Genomic DNA, 21,154 nt, shown 5'->3' with positions numbered 1-21,154 from the left:
TGCTAGGTGTGTTCACAGATGATAATAATAGCTACCACTAATAATAGTGATGATAGTAGCAGTATCATTTACTGAACATCTAGAATACATACCGCTAGGCACAGTACAAAACAATAATAATGGCAGCTCTTGTTTGTCACCTGTCAGTGCTGACTATGCCGTGGTCACTAATTGATGGTCACTGGTTTGTTGAAGAGCTTGTACTTGTTTGGGTACAAAAACAAAACAGGTGTGTTTTTTTCTAGTAGCTACCTCCAGCTACAGGCTTTAAAAGTCGCCCTTCCCCGAGGAATAACTGGTCCCTTGGCAATGCCATGACCTGATCCATATGTTTTCAGCCACATCTGCTTGTTAAAACACTGTTATTTGAGTCATGAGGACTTCAAGTTCAAACATGAATCAGAGCTTGTCTCCTCCCCTCACCTGAGCACAAGCCCGCGACCTTGGAAGTTTGCTGTAAAGAGGGGCACGGTCTGCTCTGGATGCCCCCATCTGTCTATCGTCTGCTTTATGGCACAGTGCTTTGCAGCCAGGTTGCACACTGGAACCGCCTGGGGTGCTCTTTTAGTTACATAGATTAAGTAACAATTATTTATTTGCTCGGGATCCTGTGGGTCAGCAATTCGGGCTGTGATCAGCTGGGATGGTTCCTCTGCTGCTCGTGGTGTCGGCTGGGATCTGGAATATGTCTGGGGCCTCCCATGGGGCTGCTGGGCTGGCTGGGCCCCTCTCCCCACTTGGCCTCTCGTGTTCCAGCCCTGGCTTGTCCACGTGGCAGCAGCATTCTGAGAGGCTGAGAGTTGAAGCTGCAAGGTCACTGGAGGCCTCGCTCAGAATTCACACCATGTCACTTCTGCCACATTATATCCGTCAAAGCAACTTCTGAGGCCACCTCAGATTCAAGGAGCAGGAAGTAGACTCCACCTCTTGATGGGAGAAGTCGTAAAGAGAGTATTATGGCCATTGTTAATCTACCCTAGCAGCCCAGACTGCCCCCTAACTCCCTAGAGAGAGTGACCTGGGCATCAGGACTTTTAAAAGCTTCCCAGGCAATTCCAACGTGCAGCCGATGTTGAGAAGGCGGGTCTAAGTCTTCTGGTGTGTTAGGCCGAGGAGGAGGAGGAGGAAAGAGAGCCAATGATTTGACTTCACTGAGCGAGGATTCCGTGCCCTCGGGCAGGCAGTGCTGCTGCCCTAGTTTACTCTCACGCTCCGCAAGGACAGATGGTGGCTCCAATACAGCCTGCTGCCCTCAGGACCCTCTCCTGTGCTGCTCCCCCAGGCACTGCTGGTTTCTTGAGACATTTGCCCCATTCTTTCACTGGCAGTCACACAGCTTCCCTCTGGTGCGTGGCAGTTTTGGGCCCCAGGTTCTGCAGGGGTTTGACAAGGCTGTGGCCCCCACACTCATCTATACTCAGTGCCCCAGTTCAAAGGCTGGGGGGAGAGCAGTCTTGATGGGCTGTCTTCCACCTGCCATCTCCCGTCAGTTCTCTTCTCCCTGCTCAGGTAATACACGGCTCAGTAAGCAAGACAGGCTAGCGGACCTGTAGGCAGCCCCAGTCTTTACCAGACAGCTCTTCCTCATTGCAGACACTCCCAAACTTTAACAGTGATTACTGTAAACACACACACACCCTTCATCAACACTCCCTCAGTTCCTTCTCTAGGAACATGGCGCTTCCCTGATTGTTGATGACCTCCTCCCCTTCAGGCCTCTTCTTACAGAGGGCAGTGGATGGGATGGTAGGTGTTAAGGCCTCTTCTGAGCTGGCGTCTCTCTCACAAGTCCTATAGGTTGATGCCCGGTCCCACCTGCGGGGAGCTTCTGAAACTTAGAACATGGGGTCTTTAGGGTTTTTTGTCATGGTGGCAAGAGAAACAACATCCTGTTGCATGATGATCATAGCAGTCACCATCACTGGGCATCTACTGTGGGCTGGCCAGTTTCACGCATCATTTAGTTCTTTTGTTTAACAAATGCTAACAAAGGCAGACACTGGTGTAGCATTCATTCTACAGAGGAGAGAACGGAGGTGCAGCCAGGGAAGCCGATTCAGTCGAGGGACAGAGCTAGAGAGTGGCGAGTCTGGCTCCAGAGCCCACGCTCTTCATTCTGTCCTTTGCTGCCACTATCTAGTTATAATATTATTACTGCTGGTTGGCTGCTTGTTGTGGGTCACGTGATTTCACATCCAGCTTATAATGATAATACTAGTAATAGCATCTAAAATTTGTTAGCATGGTGGTAGGCAATGTCCAACTCAACAAATTAAGAACAGAGGTGAACTTTTTCTGCCTGATAAAAGTCATCTGTGAAAAACCCACAGCTCACACCATGTTTAATGGTGAAAGATTGCGCGCTTTCTCCCTCAGATCAGAAACAAGCCAAGGCTGTCCACTCCTGCTGCTTTGACTCAACGTTGTCATGGAAGTACCGGCCAAGGAAATTAGGCAAAAAAAAGAAATAGAGATGTTTTCAACCAATGGTGCTGGGAAAACGGGATATTCACATGTGAAAGGATGAAGGTGGACCCTTACCTTATACCATATTGAAAAATTAACTCAAAATGGGTCAAAGGCCTAACTGTAAGACCTAACACGATAAAATTCTCAAAAGTAAAAGTAGGAAAAAAGCTTCATGACATTGGACTTGGCAATGATTTCTTGGCTATGACAGCAAAGGCACAGGCAAAAAAGAAAAAACAGACAAATTGGACTTCATCAAAATTTAAAACTTTTGTGACACTGCCAACAAGGTAAAAAGGCGACCGATAGAATAGGAGGAAATATTTTCAAATCACATATCTGATAAGAGGTTAATATCCAGACTATATAGAGAACTCCAGACACTCAACAGCAAAAAAACGAACAACCTGAAAACAATGAGCAGAGGACTTGAATAGACGTTTCTTCAGAGAAGGTACACAATTGGCCAAAAAGCACATGAAAAGATGCTCACATCACTGATTATTAGGGAAATGAAAATCAAAACCACAATGAGATTCCACCTCATATCCATTAGGATAGCTACTATCAGAAATTAAAAAAAAAGAGGGGCCAGTACCAGTGGCCTAGTGGTTAAGTTCAGCGTGTTCCACTTTGGTGGCCCGGATTTAGTTCCCAGGCGTGGACCTACACCACTTGTCTATCAGTGGTCATGCTATGGTGGCAGCTCACATACAAAATAGAGGAAGATTGGCAACAGATGTTAACTCGGGGTGAATCTTCCTCAGCAAAAAAAAAAAGAAGAAGAAGAAGAAGAAAGAAAGAAAGGAAAAGAATAAGTGTTAGTGAGGATGTGGGGAAATTAGGACCACCTGTGCACTGTTGATAGGAATTTAAAATGGTACAGGCACTGTGGAAAACAGGATGGAAGTTCTTCATAATATTAAAAATAAAATTATCTTTTAATCCAGCAATTCCAACTTTGGATATATACCCAAAAGAATTGAAAGCAGCAACTCAAAGAGATCTTACACCCGTGTTCATAGCAACATTATTCACAGCATGCAAAAGGTGGAAGCAACCCTAATGTCTATTGATGGATGAATAGATAAACAAAATGTGGTATATACATACAATGGAATATTATTCAGCCTTAAAAAGGAAGGAAGTTCTGACACATGCTCAACATGGATGAACTTTGAAGACATGATCCTAAGTGAAATAAGCCAGTCACAAAAAGACGAATGCAGTCTGATTCCTCTTACACGAGGCACCTCGAGTAGTCAAATTCATAGAGACAGAAAGTGGAATGGTAGTTCCCAGGGGCTGGGCGGAGGAGGCAACGGGGAGTTACTGTTTAGTGGGTACAGTTTCAGTTTTGCAAGATGAAAGGAGTTCTAGAGACGGATGCTGGTGATGGCTGCACAGCGATAGAAATGTACTTAATGCCACTGAAGTATACACTTAAAAATGGTTAAGACAGTAAATTTTATGTTATGTATATTTTGCCAAAATTTAAGAAAATTAAAAGAAGGAAAGGAAAGGAATGGAAGGAAAGAAGGGAAAGAAATAGAGGAATTTCCAAATTGGAAAAGATTAGAAGTAAAACCATCTCTATTTGCACATGACACGTATATATAAAATCCTAAGGAATCCACTAAAAAGCTATTAGAACCAATAAACCAGTTCAACAAGATGGTAGAACACAAAATCGATTTATAAAAATGAATTGTATTTCTGGACACTAACAATGTGTAATCTGAAAACGAAATTAAGAAAACAAATCCATTTACAATAGCATCAAAAAGAATAAAATACTTAGGAATAAGTGGCAAATAAATACATGAAAAGATGCTTTAACAGCATTAGTCATTAGGGAAATGCAAATCAAAACCACAAGGACATACCTCTTCACACCCACTAGGACTGCTATAATCAAAAAACAGACAATAAGTGTTGGTGAGGCTGTGGAGAAACTGGAAGACTCAGACATTGCTGGTGGAAATATATAATGGTGCAGCCACCTTCGAAAACAGTTTGACGGTTCCTCAAAAGGCTAAACACAGAGTTACCTATAACTCAGCAGATGCACTCTAGGTTTATACCCAAGAGAAGGGACAGCAAACATCCACATAAAAACTTGTACATGAACATTCATAGCAACATTACTCAAAATAGCTAAAGAGTGGAAACAACCCAAATGTCCATCAAAGGATAAATAAAATGTGGTGTATCCATACAAAGGAATATTATTCAGCAATAAAAAGGAATCAAGTGCTGACTTATGTTACAACACGGGTAAATCTTGAAAACATATGTTAAGTGAAAAAAGCCAGTCACAAAAGACCACACACATGGGATGTTAAAGAATCTTTAGGTCCACATGGGCCCCTTCAAGCCACGGTCACACAGAATTGAAGTACTTCGAGGAAAATGTTTGGGAAGGAGCAGTGTGGGAGACCGCACACCACAGGTTTCAAGTGGGGAAGTGGAACCATCAAAGTTGGGTTTGGAGATATCAGGGTGGAAAAAGGACTGGAGTGGAGATGGCACCTGCATTCCCAGGAAGGGAGAGGACATTCTTGAGCATTGTGCTCAGTGCCTTACCTGGGAGCCTCTTGTCCCCACTTTACAGATGGAAAAACTGAGGCTCGTGGGGGCAGCTAAGTAATGATAATAGTAATAAACTCCACAATACCTGGTGGCAAACGGACCTGATGGTGAGGCGATTTCAGCGGTGGTCTGATGGGAGAAGAGAGAATGGAGAAGAGGGCAGGTTGTAGAGATCAATGAGGATGCTCGGCAGGACTTGCTGACAGATCAGTTATGGCTGGTGAGGGTTTGGGAAGAGTCAAGGACGCTCCCAGTTTCTGGCTTGGACATTGGGTGAACGGTGGTGGAGCCGTTTGCTGAGATGGGGGACGCTGCTGGGCAGAAGATGGCGTGTTTGGTTGGATTTGAGGCAGCTGTGGGACATCAGGTGGGGTGAGGGAGCTGTCCAATTGCACGTATTGGTCTGGAGGTCAAAAGAGAAATCTGAGCTACAACAGGGCAAGTGGGAGATCAGGGGTCCTAAACTCACACCTCTGCAGGAGCCTTGCAGGTGGCCCCACCTGAGTGCAGCAGGCCAGTGGCAATTACAGGGTGGAGACTGTGCAGAACCAGACAGTGCATTCCTTCCAGAGAGAGCAGCCCTTGCTCAGCTCTAGACCTTACCGCCGTGTGAGAAGAGAGTGGGAAGGGCGTGTGATTAAGAGCATGGAATTTCAAACTGCGTGGGTTCAAATTCCCGTTCCCTCACAAGCTGCTTTACTTGTCTGTGCCTTAGGTGCCTTATCTGTAAAATGGTACCTACCTCATAGAGGGAAAAGTACAGCACCTGGAACTAAGGTGCCTGGCACATAGTAAGTCTACCAAAGTATCAGCCATTATTATCACATGACTTCAGACCCAGTTGTCAGAGAAGCTGCAAATCTGTATTGTTATGTGAAATCTCCTGATGTGAGGTTGTTGGCAACTGATTGAAAATTTATTTGAATAGTCCCAGAACCAAAGACAGTGCACGTGGCTGAGGTCTGCATGTGGCTTTTGGGCTGCCAACTGGAGACCCCCGAGAGCCGTGGTAAATTACAGCGGCAAAGGAGTGGTGATTTTGCCCAGAGAAGAGGGGAAATGAGAAGAGATGGGCCCCGGGACAGGTGGAGGAGGAAGAGGGTGTCTGCTTCATGGTGCGCCATGCCCTGCAGGGTCCCGGAAGGAGAGGCAGGTGTACAGGAGGGCCGTGAAGAAGCTTTTCAGCGTGGAAGCCTCTGGGAGGAGGGCCCGAGTCCGCAGGGCCAGCGGCCGAGGTCTCTGGCGTGATGACCTCCTGCAGCCCGCTGCCAAGCCCAGCATCACCGGCAAGTTCAAGGTGCTGGAGCCCCCCAAGTTGGGCCACGATCTGAGGCTGGCTCTGTGCCTGGCCAACCTCACCTCCCAGACCCAGCAGGTCCAAGTCAACCTGAGTGGTGCCACCATCCTCTACACCCGCAGGCCAGTGGCAGAGATCCTGCACGAATCCCACAAGGTGCGACTGGGGCCGGAAGAAGGTAAGAACGCAAGGTTTGGTGGGACCTGGCCAGCCCATCCCCCTTTCCAGGAGGGTTGGGGCAGAGCAGGGCCAGACTGCCAGGAATCCTACATTCATTCCCAGGAAAGAAGGGGGTATTTCTGAGCATTTGCTCACTGTCTTGCCTCCTGTGCCCACTTTACAGATGAGAAAAATGAGGCTGAGAGGGGCTAAATAAGGAGAAAAGTAGTAAAAGTCCACAATCATCAGGTGGCAAGCTGACCTCATGGTGAGGTGATTCATAGCTCTATTTATCCCAATTAGTATGAATGTTTCCATGCCAAATAAACACCTGCTGGGAGCTTTTCCTAATGTATGAGCCTGGTGTTACCTGTCTAAAATCCAAAATATTCTGGAGTCCATCTGGCTCCAGATTTTCTGTCTGGAGGGGTGGACCAGTAAGAGATGTCTACTCAGTACTTACACGTGCCAGGCCCTGACCTGAGGATTCCACACACATCGGCCACCATCCCCGCAGCCACCTTTTGGGGAACACCAGCTCAGTTTCTCAGAGAAGGAAACAGTCACACGGTCAGCGTGTGTGCTGGCAGGATTCAAACCAGTCTGGCCGTAGAGACACTCCTGACCAAGGGCCACGGCGGGGAGGGGCAGAGCCAGGGCTCAAAGCCAGGAATGGTCCCCCCCGGGCACACTGACTCAGCGGGTTCAGCTGCGTGATTGCCGGCCTTCGAGTGGTCTGTGGGGTCAGCACACAGCAATTCTGCTTCACGTGCCTAATGGTGCCTGAAATGCACCCTTAGGATTTTGCACCAAAATAGGATGGCTTCAGTCCTTTTGAAGGTTTTTGTATAATTTTAAGTGACTTTATTCCAACTGCTTTTTTAAAAAAGTGTCAAGGACGTTTTTCATGATCCTTAAACATGTAGCACTTCATATATGATTTACTAAATGTACCCATTAGATCGTTCTTCCTCCTTTTCCTGTTCTCCGTCTCCCTCCCTCTCTCTCTTTCTCTCTCTCTATCCCCTCCCCTCCAGCTCCTCTCTGTCTGGCTGGTTCTCTCTTCACATACCTCCCTTCTGAACTCTAAGGATTCAATTAAACAAAGAAATTGTTCCTCTGGGCCGGTTTCTGGCAAGTGAAGCTTGTGCATCTTGACAGGGGTGAAAACACGTGAAGGAGATGGCATTTAGTTTTCACAAAATCGAAATCACAAAATAACACTTCCTAATGAAATATTAATTAACATGCACTTTCTCCTGGCTTTTAGCAATTATTTTCATATTGAAAGTAATACATATTCATTAAAGATTTAGAGAGCACAAGAGAACTGTCACCTTTGATCCTGCCACCCTTCCTCAAACTAACATTTTTCTTCCAAATTTTGAATGCTTGTTTGCTTTTTGAAAAAACATGGTTCTAATTATATTGCAAATACTCAGTAGTGCCCTGATCTTTTCATTTTACGTTGTAAGTTAAACATTTTTATAAGCTCTTCAGTAACATCATTTTAATAGATGCGTAATCTTTAAATAAATATATGATGATTTATATCTCTTTCCTTCTTTGGGGTAGTTATCAGCTTATTGCTATTTTTTAAAAAACCTAAAGTAAACATCTTGGTGAAAAAGATCTTTCTTTGTCTGGATTTTGGACTGTTTTGTTAGAATAGATTCACGAAAGTGGAATTACTGAGCCAAATGGTATGACTATTAAAATATATAATTTATTAAAATTTATCATTTTAATTGACTTTTTTTTTAGCCGTTTTAGGTTTACAGAAAAATTCAGTGAAAAGGACAGAGTTCCCATGTACCCCCTCACCACTTTCTATCTTCCCTACTATTAGCATGTTGGGTTAGTGTGGTACCTTTGTTACCAATGACAAGCTAATATTGATACATTATTTTTAACTAAAGTCCATAGTTTACATTAGGGTTCACTCTATTGTGCATTGTATGGGTTTTAACAAATGTATGGCGTGTATCCACCGTTGGAGTATCATACAGAATAATTTCATTGCCCTAAAACCTCCTGATTTTCATCTGTTTGCTGCTCTCTCCCTCCCCTCGAACCCCTGGCAACCACAGATCTTTTTATTGTCTCCATAGTTTTGCCTTTTTGAGAATGTCTTATACTGGGAATCATATAGTATGTAGCCTTTTCAAATTGGCTTCTTTCACTTAGAACTATGTACTGCAGATTCCTCCATGGTTTTTTTGTGGCTTGATAGCTCATTTCTTTGTAGTGCTGAATAATACTCCAGAGTATGGATGTACCACAGCTTATCTATCTGTTCACCTACTGAGGGACATCTTGGCTGCTTCCAAGTTTTGGCAATTATGGATAGAGTTGCAATAAAGCTCGGTGTGCAGGTTCTCATGTGGACAGTTTTCAACTCATTTGGGTAAATACCAAGGAGTGTGATTACTAGATGGGTATAAGAGAATGTTTAGTTTTCTAGGAAACTGCCAAACAGCCTTCCAAAGTGGCCGTACCATTTGGCATTCCCACCAGCAGCGAATGAGAGTTCCTGTCGCTCCACATCCTCTCCAACACTTGGTGTTGTCAGTATTTTGGATTTTTGCTATTCTAAAAGGTATATGGTAGTATCTCATTGTTTTAATTTGCAGTTCCTTAATGATGTGTGATGCTGAGCATCTTTTTATATGCATCTGTGTATCCTTTTTGGTGAGGTGTCTGTTCAGATCTTTTGCCCATTTTTCAGTCATGTTATTCATTTTCTTATTGTTGAGTTTTAAGAGTTCTTTGTATATTTTGGATAAGTCCTTTATCAAATAGGTCTTTTGCAAATATTTTCTCCCAGTCTGTGGCTTGTCTTCTTAATCTCTTGATAGTGTCTTTCACAGAGCAGAAGTTTTTAATTTTAATGAAGTCCAACTTGTCAATTTTTTCATGGATTGTGCCTTTGATGTTGTATCTAAAAAGTCATCACCATACCTAAGATCATCTAGATTTTCTCCTATTTTATCTTATAGGAGTTTTATAGTTTTGCATTTTACGTTTAGGCTTATAATCTATTTTGAGTTCATTTTTGTGTCTGTATTCATTTATTTGGGGTTTTTTTTATTTACTTGCATTTGGATGTCCAGTTATTCCAGCACCATTTATTGAAAAGACTATCTTTTCATCATTTTATTTCCTTTGCTCCTTTGTCAAAGATCAGATGACTATGTTTGTGTGGGTGTATTTCTGGGCTCTCTATTCTGTTCTGTTGATGTATTTACCTATTCTTTCGCCAATACCACACTGTTTTGATTACTTTAGCTTTATAGTCAGTCTTGAAGTCACGTAGTCTCAGTCCTCTCATGTTGTTCTTCTCTTTCAATGTTGTGTTGGCTGTTCTGGGTCTTTTACGTCTCTACATAACTTTAGAATCAATTCGTCGGTATCCATGAAATAACTTTCTGGGACTTTGATGAGATCGTCTTGAATATAGGTCAAGTTAAGAAGAACTGACATCTTGATAATCTTGAGTCTTCCTACCCATGAACATGGAATATCTCTCCATTTATTTAGTTCTTCTTTGATTTCTTTCATCAGAGTATTGTAGTTTTTCTCATATAGATCGTGTACATCTTTTGTTAGATTAATGCCTAAGTATTTCATTTTGGGGGTGCTAATAGAAATGGCATTGTGTTTTTAATTCCAAGTTCCATTTGTTCATTGCTGGTATGTAGGAAAGTGATTGACTTTTGTATATTAATCTTTTATACTGTGACCTTGCTGTAATCACTTATTAGTTCCAGGATTTTTTGTTGTTGATTCTTTCAGATTTTCTATATAAATGATCACATCATATGTGAACAAAGACTGCTTTATTTATTCCTTCCCATTCTGTATACCTTTTATTTCCTTTTCTTGTCTTATTGCCTTAGCCAGGTCTTCCAGTACAATATTGAAAAGGAGTGGTAAGAGAAGCCATCCTTGCCTTGTTCCTGATCTTAGTGGGAAAGCTTTGAGTTTCTCACCATGAAGTATGTTGTTAGCTGTACATTTTTTGTAGATGCTCTTTATCAAGTTGAGGAAGTTCCCCTCTATTCCTAGTTTTCTGAGATATTTTTATCATGAATAAATGTTGGATTTTCTCAGGTGCTTTTTTTGTATCTTTTGATATGATCATGTGATTTTTCTTCTTTAGCCTATTGATGGAATGGGTTACATTAGTTGAGTTTTGAATGTTGAACCAACCGTACATACCTAGAATAAATCCCACTTGATCATGATATATAATCCTTTTTGTACATTGTTGGGTTCAATTTGCTAATATTTTGCTGAGGATTTTTATGTCTATGGTCATGAGAGATATTGGCCTGTAGTTTTCCTTTCCTGTAAAATCTTTGTCTAGTTTTGGTATTAAGTTAATGCTGGCCTCATAGAATGAGTTGGGAAGTATTCTCTCTGCTTCCTTCTTCTGGAAGAGATTGTAGAGAATTGTTATCATTTCTTTCTTAAATGTTTGGTGGAATTCACCAGTGAACTCCTCTGGGCCAGGTACTTTCTATATTGGATTCAATATATTGGATTATTGATTCAATTTATTTAATAGATATAGACTTATTCAGATTGTCTATTTCTTCTGTGACTTTTGGCAGATTGTCTATTTTGAGGAATCCGTCTATTTCATCTATGCTATCAAATTTGTGGGCATAGAGTTGTTCACAGTATTTCATTATTATCCTTCTAGTTTTTATAGGATCTGTAGTGATGTCTTCTCTTTCATTTGTCATATTAGTAATTTGTGTGTTCTCTCCTTTTTTCTTGTTTAGCCTGGCTAGAGGCTTATCAATTTCATTGACCGTTTCAAAGAACTAGTTTTGGTTTCATTAATTTTCTCTTTTGATCTCTTGTTTTCAGTCTCATTGATTTTGCTCTAATTTTTTTTTTTTTAATTTCTCTTCTTTTGCTTACTTCGGATTTAATTGCACTGCTTTTTCTAGTTTCCTAAACTGGAAGCTTAGACTATTGATTTTAGATCTTTCTTCTTTTTTAATATGTGCATTCAGTGCTATAAATTTCCCTCTATGCACTGCTTTCACTGCATCCCACAAGTTTTTAAAAGTTGTATTTTCATTTAGTTCAAAATATTTTTAAACGTCTTTTGAGATATCTTCTTTGGCTCGTGTGTTATGTAGAAGTGTGTGGTTTCATCTCCACGTATTTTAATATTTTTCAACTATCTTTCTGTTACTGATATCTAGTTTAATTCCACTGTGCTTTGAGAGCATACACTGTGTGATTTCTTTTAAATTTGGTAATGTTATTCATGGCCCAGAATGTGGTCTAGCTTGGTGAACGTCCCATGTCAGCTTGAGAAGAATGTGTATGATGCTGTTGTTGGATAAAGTATTGTACAGTTATCAGTTACATCCAGTGCTCGATGATGCTGTTCAGAACACTGTTTAGGGAAAGGGACTCAGCTTTCATTAGCTATCAGTAGAGTCCATGACCCAGAGGACTTCAAGATGCTTTGGTCTGAACATTGTAAGAGACAGTCTTTCTCCTCCCTTCTCCCATCGTCTAATGTCCAAAGCTCTGCCACATGCATTATTGGCAGCATCTGATGGTTCTTCATGCTTGAGCCTGAGAATTTGCATTTCTAACAAGTTTCCAGGTGATACGGATGCTGCTGGTCCCAGGACCACACTTTCCCAACCACTGGTCCAACACCATGCAAGGAGTAAATGATAAAAAATACATAAAGTATTCGGCATAATTCCTACTACTCGATGAACATTTAATTTATGGTAGTGATTGTCAGTATTATTGATGTTACTCTAAGTTGGGGATAATAATACTTGTTCATGCAATTGTTGTGAGGATTGAATGAGTTAACCGATGAATGTGCTTCCAAGCACCCATCACGTTTTAATTCCTCAGTAAAAGTTAGCTTTTATAATTATTAATTATTGCTATTATTGTAGAAAGTCTTCTCCCAGGAATGACCTACCGGACTAAGGGAACCCATAAAACAAGGTAGAACTTCGGAACAAGGATCAGCCTACAAGTATTCAAGAAGCATCTACTGTGTGCAAGCTCTGGGGAACAGCGAGTGTGAGCCAAGTTCAAGCCCTTTAAGGACCTTTTCCACAGGTTGAAAACTCAGACACCTTCAGGGAAAGGAACGAAACAGAAATAAAAGAAGCAGGGGCAATAGAACAGTGACAGATGGTGGGCCCTTGGACAAACTGGAAAGGACGTCTTGTACCTAAAAGAAAAAATATATATATATGACTGACAGTCACATATGGCCTGTGGTGACTCATGCTCACAAGCAGAGAACACGTAGGTAGGGTGTTTGTGGCTGGTGAGAGAGAGAGACAGAGATGGCCAGGACCACAGGAGCTCAGAAGGCAGAGGGCACAAGTTCACTGGGTAGGGGTATTGGTGAAGGTTTTTCACAGCTGATGGGGCTGACTAGGACTGGGCCTTAATAGGGAGGGAGGATTTGGAGAAGCTGCAAGGAAGTTGACATCTTCACAGGATTGGGAGCTTGAGGCAAACCTTTGGCCTCTCTATTCTCTGCACCTAGTACATAGTAGGTGCCCAATAAACAGTGAGTGAATTCCTGATGGGATGAATGGTTGATGGACTGAGAGATTTCCATCTGGAATGACTAGAGAAAGTTTAAACACATCTGCAGGAGGTCTTGGAGATACAAGCTGGTGTCATGGTAGCTGACTGGCCTTAATTTGAATCCCACCTCATCTTGGCTCCTTGATTTACTTGCTATGTGACATTAGGAAAGAAATTACCTTCTCTGATCCTTAGGTTTCTTCATCTGTGAACTGATGATAATGATGCCTGTCTCAGGTTGGTTGCAAGGGCCGGAGAGGGTATAATTATGAATTGAGTCTTCCTTTGCTCCTTCTGGGTATTGATGAAAAAAACCATCAGAACCCCCAATTCCCATCTCTGCTTTCCCTTCCAGAGAGAAAGATCCCAATCACAATATCTTATTCTCAATATAAGGAAGACCTGACAGAGGACAAGAAGATCCTGTTGGCTGCTATGTGCCTTGTCACCAAAGGAGAGAAGCTCCTGGTGGAGAAGGACATTACTCTAGAGGATTTCATCACCATCAAGGTGACTCCTGTTTGCATCCACCACCCTGTGCCTAGAAGGCCCCCTCCAGAGCTCGGGGAGGGCATCAGAAGCTGGGGATTTTGTACTTTTACCTCCAGCTTCAGCTGTCTAGGGTGGGGAGGAGTGGAGTGGATGAAGGGGTATGATGAGGAAGGTGAGTAACGAGGTATGTCGAAGGAGGAGGTAGACATGATTGGTGCCCTATCCTCTGACCCAGCCAAGACCATGGGTTTCCTTGGGGAAGGGAGAGGAGGAGGGATGACTTATGGGTATTGCCCCTCCAGGTGCTGGGCCCGGCCGTGGTTGGGATGGCAGTGGTGGTAGAAGTGATGGTGGTCAATCCTCTCTTGGAGAGAGTGGAGGACTGTGTGCTGATGGTGGAAGGAAGTGGCCTTCTCCGGGGACAGCTCAGCATTGAGTAAGTGCCAGCCTGGTTGGGTGGGGTGGGATGCTGCCTTCCTTATAAGATGGGCCATAGAGAAGCTGTTGGCATGGGGGTGTGGGAGAGATTCTGGACCCCCAGGAACTAGCCCACTGCCTAGACATATCGGCCTTCATTCTTTTTTTCATTCCTTCGTTTATTTAATCATTAACTTAGTCATATAATTCATCCACTCATATCATTCACTTATATTTTGACTCATTGATCCCATTTACTTATTGATTTACTCACTCTCTTATTCATTTGCTCTTTCACTCGTTCATTCACTCACTATTCATGTTTTCATTCATTCATTCACTTAGTCAACTCAGTTTTGACTCATTCACTCATTCTTTCATTTGCTCACTCATTTTGCTATTCATTCATTCATGCATCCACTCACTCATTCATACATGTTCCATTCATTCACACTCATTCATTTACTTACTCATTCTCAATTGTTCACTCACTCATTCATCCTTTCATTCATTCACTCACTCCCTCCCTCATATGTTCCTTGATCACACTGACCTGTGCTCTGAGCCACACGTCAACTGTTAGGAACACCGAGATGAACAGAAGGGTTCTCACAGACAGATGGCCCTTCCAATGAGGACAGTGTGACTTGCGCAAACAGAAGGATGGATCCATGAGGTCCAGGGGATCAGAGGCAGCCCTTGAGTGGGAGTGGAGTATGGCCAGGGAGAAACCCCAGTGGAGTAGATATTTGATCTGGGCCTTACATGATGAATCGAGAAGCTTTTCAGATATAAAGAAGAATGGAAGTCTTCCCAGGCAGAGGTCTCTATGGCTGGTAGTCAGGGAAGGTATCCTGGAAGAAGAGAAACTTGATCTGGGCTTTGGGTGTGATTGGAATGGGAAGGGCATCCCAGGTGGGAGGAACAGTGCAGACAAAAGCTCAGAGAGAGGAAGTGTGAGGTGTGTTCAAGAAACAGGGAGGAGATGAGCCTGGCTGGTTGGAAAGAATGGGTAGTGGTGGAAGGAAGATTAAGCTAGAAGCATATTGACAAGGCTTGAATGTCAAGCCTCAAGGTGTGACCTTGATCCCAAGGACTCTGGAGAGCCATGGACTGGAAGGCCAGGCTCAGGAAGGAGCCAGGGCTAATGGTCTGCCTTTCTTCCATCCCCTTTCACCAGTGTGCCAAGCCTGGAGCCCCAGGAAAGGGCCTCGGTCCGATTCAACATCACCCCCTCCAAGAGTGGCCCAAGGCAGCTGCAGGTGGACCTCGTCAGCCCCCATTTCCCAGACATCAAGGGCTTTGTGATCATCCACGTGGCCAAAGCCAAGTGATAGGCCATGATGGGCTGAGAGGGAAGGAGACGGCCCCCATTCCCCTCCTGTCCACCCCTTTGCCACTCCCATGTGGGAACCAGAAGGCCTGGGTTCTAGTCCTGCTTCAGCTTCTGCCCCACTTTGTGAACTTGGGCAGGTCTCATCTCTTCCCTTCCTGGGCCTCAGTTTCCCCATCTGTAAAATGAGATGTTAGACTCAGTAATCCTTAAACCTTTGGACAATGATGGATGAGGTAGGGAGCCTCTACCACCTTCATCTGTCACCCTCACGGCTGGGAGGCGGGCAGACCGACCATCACACTAACCCTGGCCCACCTGGCTCGGCCACCTCCTGCCCCGCCAGTTCACCATCACCTGGGCTGACCCCTGGGCTCTCCTTGCTTCTCTCTCAGCTCTTCAATGCTCTGACCACATCCAGACCCAGGAACCTTCTCCCGGGCTCTGAGAGAGAACCCCAAAGTATTAGAGCTGATACCTAAGCCTCCCTCAGCACTCCCATACACAGAGGGAAGAGCCTTGCCCGAGGCCAGTGGGCGAGCTGGAGGAAGAGCTGGGGCCCGTGTGCCTGCCGTTTACACCGTCTGAGTTCTATCCAAAGTCATGTTCCGGAAAATCATTAGATTTGAAGCAATGGGCGATCTTCCCTCAATGAAGACATAGCCTCAGCATCCGCGGGGCTCCTGCTGCCTGAAAGAAGCTGAAGATGGAGGAGGAGCCATCAAGACTGGATTGCATTCAGGGATGCAGTCCCAAATCTGGTCTAGTTATGGTCATCAGGGACCTTATACGACCAGCCCAGTGTTGATTGACTTCTTTGCAACCAGAACAGTGTTGACTTTGCAAAACATCCCCTGCAGCTACACTACACGCAGTCATGTTCTCAGCATCAAACAGGACAGAGACCTCTGGGACGAAGACCAGAGTGGAGACCACCAAGCCATGAAGATAACTGCAGCAGACGTGGAAATCAGCTCAGAAGCGTTCTGGAGAGCCCCAGGCATTATGACTAGTCATATAACTTGAGCCATCTGGACAAGAACAGACCAGGCTCAAGTGCTGTGAGCCGCCTCCTGGGTACGGACTGGAGTGGGAACAGTTGATATAGTGGGCCTTTGTGAGCAAGTGTTTGATGGGTGATCCTTGTGACCAAGGCCTCAGCGAAGGCACTTCTCTGGTGATTCTACACAGCGTGGGGACGGCCTGGAGAACCCAGGTGACTGCATGCATTTAATGAGTCAGGCCCTTCAGGACCCCCTGTCCAAACCTAGGTTTTGGATGCTGATCCCGTATAAGGGGGGCAGCTGGAGGTTCAGAGCAGGCAGCCATTTCCTCGGAGTTGACAAGCAACTTCAAGCCTGGAGGGGGCCCTGGGGGCTGAAGACAACAGGAGGCCATCTCCCCTCTTAATAAGATGCTTCTTTCAGCAGGGAGACAGCACAGTCTCCCCTTGCAGTGGCCCCAGACACCTCATTCTTCCAGCAAATGCCAACTGCCTGTCTTCCTCCAGCTCAGCTGTCTCAGGCTGAGCTCCCCAGGAACTGACTCTGAGCTGGGGTTTCGGGTACAGGACACTTATGAAGGAATGACCTGGGGACCAACACCCATGGAAGGGAGGGGGAGGAAGCAGGAGGGGGAAGAGGGAGATATCGAACCGTGATACAAGTCCAGTGGCAGCCTGGGCCCACCCTGTGGGCAGCTCCAGAGCCAGAATGGTCTGCCAGAGTGTGTGTGTGTTTGAGGAAGGGACCGTAGCTGCAGGTGATGAGGGCCACCTGCCACATAGCTCTGTCTCCACTTCAACCCCCTCGCTCTTGGCGCCTCTCAGCTGAGCTGAGGCAGCGCTTCCCGGGGACAAAACTCACCCCGAAGCTTCTTCCAGCCCATGCTGAGAGCAAAGGCCACCCCACAGCCAATGAGAGCACCCTGACTGGGGGTGGGAGAAGCGGGGACACTGAGAGAAGACAGCCCAAAGCAGAGGGTGGATGGAAATGCGGCTTTGGAAGCTGCAAAGAAAAATGTGCAAGTAGAATTACCTTTCAGTGGGTCTGGCAACACGCTAACGATGCTGTCCCCAGAGGAAGGGCAGAACAGTAGTTCTGGAGTGAGCAGAGCCTTAGAATTGGCTGGCTGTGGGGACCCAGAAGGATGCCGGCAACAGGGCCCTCCCCCAGACTCAGGCCTCGCCCTGCTTCCTTTGGGTCCCCTTGGTCTCTTAAACACCACTGTGACCTTCACAGAGGCTTTTGACATGGAGTTACCTCAGCGATCTGGGCTTTCACGTGCCAGAGGGGCCTCTGAGCCTTTAGAAGAAGGATTGGCAAGCTTTCACTGTCGAGGACCACATAGTAAATATTTCAGGTTTGCAGGCTGTACAGTCTCTGTTCCAACTACTCAACTCAGCTTTTATGGCATGAAAGCTGATAATGGGTAAACAAATGAGCGTGGTGTTGCAATAAAACTTTATTTATAAAAACAGGCAGCTGGCCAGGTTTGGCCCACAGGCTGCGGTTTGCTGACCCTGCTGTAGAACCACGTGCTGACGCAGCTGCTTGCTCCAGGGCTGAGCTCTGATGCCAGGCTGCCTCCCAGCCTAGGATCAAGCCCAAAGCTGGGCTGAGGCCAAGCCCGAGCAGGCCCCACACAGAAACGCAGATGAGTTTCCAGCTTGTGCTCATGAGCCCAGATAGAGTCGTTACTCAGAGCCGTGATTGGCCAGACCAGGTCATGACCCTGATGCTAGAAAGAGCCCTAAACCTTGGCCTCACAGTAAGTCCTGGCTCCTACCACAGCTACATCATGACTCGACTCTGGCCATCCGCTGAGCCCTGACTCCATGCTGAGCCCTGATGCAGCCCCAGACAGTCCTGACCTCAGACTGAGCTCCAATCCTGATCTCTCATTGAGCCCTGGACCCAGACTGAGCCCTGATCCCAAACAGAACCCTGACCGTGGACTGAGCTCTGACCCCACACTGAGCCCTGATCCAGCCTCATTCCGAGTCCTGACCTCAGTCAGACCCCAGTTGGGGCTCCAGGCCTTGACTTTGAACTTCTCTTCTAGATCTGAGCTTCTCCAGTCGGGGCCACACACCCATCTGGCCCATTGATGTCACTGGGTAAACACGACCTGCCTTCCTGGACCAGGGTCTGAGTTCACCTTCCTTTTCTTTTGAGGTACTTGGGCAGAAATATTTGAGGAGCCTGGTGGACCCCTGGATCCTCCCAGCTCTGTCACGCTTTGAAAGTCTGCCTTCGTGGCCCAGTTCTCCAGGAACGAGTATAAGAGCCTGGCATCCGACCAGGGCCCTGTCCTCCACTCAGGTGCTCTCACTTCCCTTCTCATGCGCTTGCCAAGAGTGAAAGGAGCTCTGCTGAGCGCCTGCCACCAGAACAGTAGGCGATCTGCCACTCTTAGTACCAGGGACACTCCTTTCAGCAGGGGTGCTCCATATGTCATCCGAGTTGGTCTCCTCTTGTGGCCGCCCCACACGGCTCATTCTTCCAGCAAATGCCAGCTGCCACAGGCTGTCCCCCAGGAAGCTGACTCTGAGATGGAGTTTAGGGTGCAGGATGGAGGTCGAGAAAGGCGGGGGCCAGAGGGAGGAATCGAACCACGATGCAGGCCCAGTGACAGTCTGGGCCCACTGCACAGGCAGCTCTAGAGCCAGAATGGTCCATCCAAGTCATCTCGGGTTGGGCCAAGATGGCTGGGACTTTCTATGCCTGCGACTTTCTATGCCTGCATCTGTCACTGATTCGCCCCAGAAGGGGCGTGACTTTGGGTGAGATAACTACTGCTGGGGCCATCCGTGAAGCAGCTGACAGCTGAGGGTCATTTGCCGGCAGCACTTCCAGCAGACGGGGCGACAAGCCGTCCGTTGAAGGGAGGTCTGGATGGTGTACCTTCACGTCCACCGCCCCGCAGCCCGTTCAAGCCAGGACAGAGCAGGGACATTACAAGTTCCCTACACTCACCAGGCTAACCTTCCAGCTGGTGGACACAGGTATTCAATCACAACATTTTAAAAGGTGTGAAAAGTAAAATGAGAAATAAAAGTAAACAAATTCATGAATAAGTAATTAAAGCTAGTGATAAGTGCCTAAAAGAAAATATCTGCCCTCTAGGATGCCAGAGAAAGCCATTCATGGTGAGGTGACTCCCCAGAGGCACTCTGTTACAAACTGCCCAAGACCGGCGCCAGGGGAAGCTGCTGGCTGCTGGGTGCTAATGGCCACCGTGCATTGCCGGAGCCGGTGCCGAAGAAGCCATCTTCCCTGCAGAAGCCCCCAGGGCTGAGACCACCAGGGCGTTGGCGGGCCCTGGAAGCAGTGCCGCGCAGAGAGCACCAGAACCAGCGCAGGAAGCCCTCTCTCCTGCAGCGTCTCTCTGGCGCCCTCTACTGGCAGACCTTAACATCGTGCCCGCTGACAAAAAATATTTTTATCTAGCCACAGAGCAGGCACCAAGGGTGGATTTGGAGCTGAGACAGAATAAATTGATAACTGGCACTGTGACCCTCTTGATCTTCTCTGAGAAATAAAGGGTGCTCCCACCTCGGTGCCTTTGCAGTTGCTGTACCCTCTCCCTGGAGTCCTTTCTCTCCTTCCCCAGCCATATCTGCATGGCTTGCTCCCTTACTTCCAACAGGTTTCTACTCAAACTGCTCTTTATCTTTATGATGAAATAGCACCACACTCGCAGCACTTTCCATCTCCCTCTTCCTGATTTCCTTTCTCCACAGCGATTGTTACCGTTTGACATCATTTATTTACATGTTTGTTATTTATTGTTCGCCCCCTCTTCTAGAATGTAAGCTTAGCAAGTGCAGAGCATTCGTCCGTCTTGTTTGCTCTTGTGTACCCAGCAGAGCTGAATGAACAGTGCCTCGGACACAGTAGAAATTCCATAAATACGTATTGAATGAATGAATTGTAGCAAATTAGGAGCGTACAGGGAGACAAGGGAAACTCCAGGCAGAGTCTCATTACCTTGTCACGACCCCAGTTAACATGGTGGTAAGCTTCCTTTTAGATTTTTCCCCAGTGACGTTGTTGGTTGTTTTTTTTAAAATAGGGCCTTAACACACACAGAGAAATATATTCATATCAAAAGTGTGCACCTTACTGAATTTTCACAAAATGAACCCACCCAGGTAACCAGCACCCAGATCAAGAAATAGAACATTACCAGGACTCTAGAAGCATCTTTTGTGCCCCCTCCCAGGGTAACCATTCTCTTCGGTTGTAGAAGCAAAGGTTAGTTTTTGTGCTTTATTTGAATGGAATTACACTGTATGTATTTTGTGTTTGGTCTCTGGATTCTGTCACTTGACATTCTATGTAGAAGGTTCATCCATATTGCTGAGTGTTATTGTGGATCTTTCATACTCTTTGATGTGCAACATTCCAGTGTGTGGATATACTCCAATATATCCACTTTACTGTTGATGGATATTTGGGTAGTTTCCAGTTTGGGCCTATCAGGAATAGAGTTGCTATACACATTCTTGTACATGTCTTCTTGTGAACATGTGTCAGCATGTCTCTTGGGTATATATCTAGCAGTGGAATCTCTGGATGATATGCGTATGTTCAACTTCACCAGCCGACCTCCCCACTCCACACCCCAGGGGTATTCTCTTTCATTCATGTCAGTTAGCATCCGCTGACACGAAGCACCCAGCATTGTGCCTTCTGGAGGTGGACATGTTCTTTCTTTGACTCCTTGGGAAATGCTGGACCTGGTCCAGTGGCAAGAAACAAAGACAAATCAGCCACAGCACAGGTAAAAGTGGC

The 21,154-nt window shown here is 45.7% G+C and overlaps 1 protein-coding gene across 1 annotated transcript in view; it reads left to right on the top strand.

Moving 5' to 3' along the window:
• Positions 1-17,818, top strand: part of TGM6 (transglutaminase 6) — a 44,269-nt gene extending 26,451 nt beyond the window's left edge. Inside the window, exons 11-14 of the mRNA XM_070247799.1 lie at positions 6,195-6,536; positions 13,470-13,624; positions 13,909-14,042; positions 15,204-17,818. Coding sequence (XP_070103900.1) covers positions 6,195-6,536; positions 13,470-13,624; positions 13,909-14,042; positions 15,204-15,357 — 785 coding nt within the window. The 3' untranslated portion in view covers positions 15,358-17,818. The remainder of the gene's footprint in view (positions 1-6,194; positions 6,537-13,469; positions 13,625-13,908; positions 14,043-15,203) is intronic.
• Positions 17,819-21,154: the final 3,336 nt, after the last annotated feature.

The sequence above is a fragment of the Equus caballus genome, chromosome 22 (genome assembly GCF_041296265.1).
Source record: "Equus caballus isolate H_3958 breed thoroughbred chromosome 22, TB-T2T, whole genome shotgun sequence".
NCBI classification, from domain to species: Eukaryota; Metazoa; Chordata; class Mammalia; order Perissodactyla; family Equidae; genus Equus; species Equus caballus.
Note: the sequence above shows the minus strand (reverse complement) of the source record. Positions and strands in the feature narration are given on the sequence as shown.